This window comes from Bactrocera oleae, chromosome 4 (genome assembly GCF_042242935.1).
Source record: "Bactrocera oleae isolate idBacOlea1 chromosome 4, idBacOlea1, whole genome shotgun sequence".
Lineage (NCBI taxonomy): Eukaryota > Metazoa > Arthropoda > Insecta > Diptera > Tephritidae > Bactrocera > Bactrocera oleae.
This window is the reverse complement of record NC_091538.1, coordinates 28,397,403-28,403,402: the sequence shown is the minus strand read 5'-3', so window position 1 is coordinate 28,403,402 and position 6,000 is coordinate 28,397,403. Positions and strand designations below refer to the sequence as shown.

Sequence of the window (6,000 nt, the reverse complement as noted above, 5' to 3'; positions counted from 1 at the left end):
CAAAATATAAGCTACAAAGCTACAGCCGGCAAGCCGACTCAGCATAAGCGATAACGTAGACATTTGCAGAATAGTCAAATATCAGGTTACCGCGGCTGACCATAGTAGTCAGCCCCTGAACCCATTCACAATGTCTATGTCTTACCCGTATTTTAACAGTGATCTAATTGTCTCCGAAATGAAAGCGGCTTCACTGTCGCAATAAATTGTTTTAGTTTGAGGAAACAAATTTAGAAGTTGGATAATGGACATTTTTACACCCATTACCGTGCGGGACGTGATAGGTTGTACAACAGCAAACTTCGAGAACTTGTCAACTCAACGAACGATTTTTTGTCCGTTGAAAAATGTCAATGTGGAGCATTTCTCCATCATATGATAGAATTGGTGTTACCCCAAGCATTTGTTTCTTGGGGGCCTGTCGTGTTTCGCTTTGGTACATGTTTTGCAATTGAGCACCACCTCATTGGCTAATTTTACCATTTTCGGAAAATAATAATCGCGAAAGATTTGTTTAATATTGTCCTGAGCGGCCGTATGCGCGCGATTGTGTTAGTGATGATAATTTCAGTTGGTTCACCTTTGTTTGTAATGTCGACAACGATATTCTTGCAGTGCCAGAATTTAGTTGCCGGAAAATTGTATACTGGCCAATGTCGGTAAATCACAGTAAATCGCGTTTGCTGAGTTGGTACTAACGAGTAGTTTAATTACTTCGAATAGAGCATTTTTATCGGCAAAATTTATTAGGTGGATGGTGGTGAATTTAAAGGATTTTTTGTCGAATCGAGCGTGTAGGATAACGATATCTCACTGTGAATTGTCGCTGCATTCTGTAGGGACAAGGCATCCGCCACAAAATTTTCTTTGCTGGGTTTGTAGAACACTTTTGCATTGTGTTCATCAGTGTATGGTTACTCACTTTGCTTATATTTTTTATTCTTTCAGAATTCGGCTAGCAATCATAATTGAAATACAATTTCACTTATATATATTATAATGTAATAAATATTTAAAATTTTCCAGGTCCACCCCCGTCATGTACGGATGTCGAATTGTATCAGGGTCAGATAAAGATGATAGCGTGTGACGACGAGAAATCGCTCGAGCTATATAAGGCCGCAATATCTAAGGTGGGGGTGGTCTACCCTGGAGCCAGGCTAGTAGCGATAGACAAAAAAGATATCCCATCCCGACCGAGGGCAAGGGTATGGATCCCGGCTACACCATCGCAGCCGGACCAGATAATGCAGCTCATAAGAGCCTGAAACCCGAATTTGTCAACTGGGGGATGGAGATTCGCCAGGGCCTTCGATTACCCCGCAGCGGAATCTGGTGTGGAGACGAAACGAGTCACAATGCAGATTCTGTTGCTTCTAACAAAGGAATCCGTAGAACCGTTAGCGAAAAGTGGCGGAGAGATCAACCACGGATTCACAAAAGTGAAGGTTATGACCTACAAGTCAGACGCAGGAGAAAACTTTAGATCGGAATCGGAATACAAAGTCGAGGAGGATCCAATGGAGTCCTCGAGTGATGTGGTGAACACTGAGCAAGGTGAGTGTACGTGTTAACGATAGGAGATAAAGCAAACTACTTGGAACTAATTTTGGACAGGAAGCTTTCTTGGAAACAACACATGGAAGCGAGGGTAAAGAAAGCAGCTACAGCGCTTTACACGTGTAAAAAAATGGTGGGGCCCAGATGGGGACTGACGCCTAGGGTAGCTCACTGGCTCTACAGCAATTTTAAGGCCGATCATGACTTACGATATATTAGTTTGGTGGCCAATTACAGAAAAGAAATATGCGATTAGAAGCATGGAAAATATACAAAGATCAGCCAGTATTTGCATAAGTGGGACTCTCAGAACTACGCCAAGTCAGGCACTCAATGTAATTTCACACTTACTCCCAACAGATCTGTTTTTCAAGCAAAAGGCAGCGAAGTCGGCTCTGAGGCTGAGGGAATCCTCCCTACTAGTCGCCAGCAACAAGGGGCATTCTATGATACTTAGGAAGTTCCCGTTTCTCCCCATAACCACGGATTATCGCAGTCCTACTGAGCTGAATATAAATCCCGTCCCCAATATTGCCTTCCCCTCCAGAGAGGAGTGGGAAAGGGGCGTAGTGGACAAAGAAGCAGGGATAAGCTTCTATACGGATGGTTCCAAACTGGATAACCGAGTAGGCGGCGGTGTCTTCTCAGCTAAACTAGATACCAAAATCGCCTTCCAGTTACCAGACCACTGCAGTGTCTTCCAAGCGGAGGTCACCGCAATTAAAGAAAGCCTTCTTGTACTGACAAGAAGTGTGATCACATCAAGAAATATATGTATATATACAGACAGCCAGGCGGCTTTGAAATCTTTGATGTCTCATAGGATTTCGTCGACGACAGTGAGAGAATGCTATGATCTTCTAGCGGATATGACATCCTATATCACGGAAATCCTGCAATGGGTGCCATGACACAGGCACCACCCTACAACTAGATCCTGGTAAGGAGGACATGAATATGCCTCTGACATTAACATAGCCGAGTGTCAGTGGAATCAGTCCTTGACTTGCTCAACTAGCAGGCAAACGTGCCATGAATGAAATATGAGCCGCACTTGCCGACTGCTAAAATTCAATGATATAAGAGCTCTAGCAGGAGTACTAACAGACCACTGTCTAATAGGCAGACATGCAAGTAGACTTGGTACGCCATGTAACGACTATTGTTGAAGCTGTCAGGAAGTAGAAGAGGAGGAGACCATTAAACATCTTCTATGGAATTGCGCAGCGCAATATAGGAAAAGAATCGCAGCCATCGGTCGTGGGTTTCTTGACGACGTCTCGGCGGTTGCACGGATAAAACTTGTCTCACTGATGAAGTTAATCAAAAGTACGAGGTGGTTCAGAGAGGAGCCAATAGAGTGGTTTTTCGGTGTTCGGAAGAAAACACAATTTTACTAATGGTCGAGTTAGTATACTAGTTTGTGTTCGTACATCTACTATTCTTATGTGACCATCTCGTCCCCGATGGACCTTATCAATGCGGCCTAGTCGCCATTCGGTTGGAGAAAGGCATTCATCATGCATGATGACTCATTCGCACGCATTTGGTTTCTTATGGATCGTTTTCCACCGATGTCTCTTATGGAGATCTTTAAGGTAATCTTCCTTCCATCTATGGCTGAATTCAGGATGAAGTATCTTAATTTTTTCCCATCGGTCTATTAAATTAAGTGAGCCTCCTTCTGCCTCAGGTATGGCGAGGAGTGGAGCTCCTCAGAGGAAATGTCCAGGTGTAAGAGCTGTGAAATCGGAGGGATCTTGCGAGTGAGTGAGCGTAGTGAGCTGGGTCTTGAATTTAGTATGGCTTCCATACGAACGAGTAGTGTGGTAAATTCCTCCTAATTGAATTTATGATTACATGTCGTTTCCTTTAAATGAGACTTAAAGCTTTATACAGCTGATTCCCAGAAACCGCCCATCTGGGGAGAATAAGGGGGTATAAACTACCAATCGATTCCTTGTGGTGCATATTTTTTAACAATTTCTTTAGTAAATTTTACAAACTCTTTCTCTGTGGCTCTTTGAGCTCCAATAAAGTAATTTTTGATGGAAATCCGCGTCGTCCGACAAAGCGTGCAAATGCTGCGAGAAAAGTCGCAGTAGACAGATCCGAACATAGCTCGAGGAGTACTGCTTTTGTCGTGAAGTATAAAAAGACAGCCACATACCCTTTTCTGAATGAAGAAGACCTTAACATAGAGGTCTTTATCTGGAAAGGTCCAGCAAAATCGACCCCAGTAATGGTAAAGTGAAGAGCAAAATTGCAGCGTTGAGGTGCCAAAGCTGCCATGATCTTCGTGCGTATTTTGTGCTTCTACAATGTGCATTGTTTACACATAAAAATCGTTCTTTTAATTTGTGGCTTTAGACGCGGTATATAAAATTCTAGTCGGACCATTTGTTGCATCAAGCGATGCTCATCGTGTAATGTAAGTTGGTGAAGATATGTAAAAAATAAATAAGTAAAACGGGATTTCTCGAATAATAATGGGATGTCGTTCGTTATGACTAAGGCTGGAATTCACTAGTTTTCCATGTGCCCGGATTAATCCTTTAGTGTCCAAAAAAGGATTTAAAACAAAAAGTGAGCTTCCCTTATAGAGTGGTCGTCTTTCGACTAACTTTGATTTCTCCCGAATGAAATAGCGAGTTTGTGTATATGTAATAAGGCTGAGTAATAAGGCTGACCTTGGCATGTTGCAGGTTGGAATGCGTTAGTTTCAGGAGCTATGATATTGCGTGCGGAAGACTTTGACCAAACTTCTTGTGATTCTGTTAACCACGTTGGGCCGTTCCACCAGAATGTAATGCTGGTGAGATGAAGTGGTTTGCAGCATCTTGTCCCAAGATCCGCTGGATTATCTGCACTTGCAACATGTTACCATTGTGCTGCGCCAATATTTGAGATATACGGTTAGATTCATAAGTCTTCCAGGTACATGGTGGTTTTTCTAACCATGCTAAAACTATTTCTGAGTCTGACCAAAGGTGCATTTTGTGATTGGTTAGTTTCAGATGGGTTTGGACAATTGAAACTAATTTTGCTAACAGAAGTGCACCATTCAATTAGAGCCGTGGCAGGCTTAGTGTCTTCAGAGGAGCAACTTTGGCTTTGGCTACCAAAAGGCGTAACGATATTTTGTTATCATATTCAGTGCGCACGTACACTGTTGCACAATAGGCCTTTTCAGAGGCATCACAGAATCCATGTAATTCTACATTATCGTCAGTTGCGAAATTTACCCATCGAGGAATTCGAATTTCCGAAATGGTATGTAGATTGTTAGCAAATTGAACCCACTTTGTTAAACGTAAGGGTTTTACTCGCTCATCCCATTCAGTGCCATCTTGCCACAGTTCTTGAATGTGGATTTTTGCTTGAATCATTATTGGCGAAAGCCATTCTGCGGGGTCGGAAAGTTTTGCCACCGAGGAAAGTATTTGACGTTTGGTTATGGCGGATATTGCAGATATTGACTCAATTGTATATGAGAATTGATATGTTATCGCATTCCATTGAATCCCGAGAGTTTTGTTTTAGTACTGGCCTTTTCATATTTAAGGAAGTTTGTATCTAATACATAAAAAGGGAAGTTTTATGTTTTCTTCTTATCTCAGGATGATTTGATCAAATTTTCTTAAAGGGGAACCCGGCTGAATTTAGTACTTTGATCCCTTGAGATAGTGATTCGCACGCTAATGAGAGACTGTGGCTACCTGATGGAATATCGTCAACGTATGTTTGTTTATGCACATAAGTTGCTAAAGGCAAATTTGTTTTACAGGTTTTTGCCACTTCATGTAATGTCCTAATGGCTAAATAGGGTGCACAATTGATGCCAAAAGTAACTGTTTTAAGTATATAGCCGCTGATTGGACTATTACTTGATTTTCGGAAGACTAGACGTTGGAAATCTCGGTAATCTTTATGTACTAAAATTTGCCATTTTCTCTACATCTAGTGGCCTAGAGCTATAGGTTCCGGGAAGGTGGGCTTGAACGGGAGTCGCCCAACATAACAACCATGTTCGTTTCTTGTTGTTGTGGACTTGTATTGTAATATGCTTCGCATGCCAGGTCTTCTTCAGAAGGTTATGTGATCTGGAGTAATTCTTTTACTTCCCAGAATTTTTGAGTTGATTAGTTAAATATTCGTTTGAAATATTTTCATCTTGAGTTGTGAAGGAATTAATTTTTTCTGTGACTTGGCCACTTAATATCCATCCAAAGATTGTGTTTTGGGCTAACAATTTATTAGAGATTTTTTCTATACCTTCAAGAATTATTTGAGGTATTAAGTCGCTGCCCAATAATATGTCGATTTGTGATAGGGTATGGCAGTTAGAATCTGCAAATTTGAGATATGGAGATTTTTCCCACTGTTTTTTTTTTACTTCATAGCTTGGATGCAAATATATTCGTATATCCGCGTTTGGAG

General features: G+C 41.5%; 1 protein-coding gene across 1 annotated transcript in view; it reads left to right on the top strand.

Annotated features, from left to right (window-relative positions):
* Window positions 1-1,358: 1,358 nt before the first annotated feature.
* LOC118682658 (uncharacterized) overlaps window positions 1,359-6,000 on the top strand; it is a 40,113-nt gene continuing 35,471 nt past the window's right edge. The window contains exon 1 of the mRNA XM_036372001.2: window positions 1,359-1,557. Within this exon, the coding sequence (XP_036227894.2) occupies window positions 1,359-1,557 (199 nt within the window). The remainder of the gene's footprint in view (window positions 1,558-6,000) is intronic.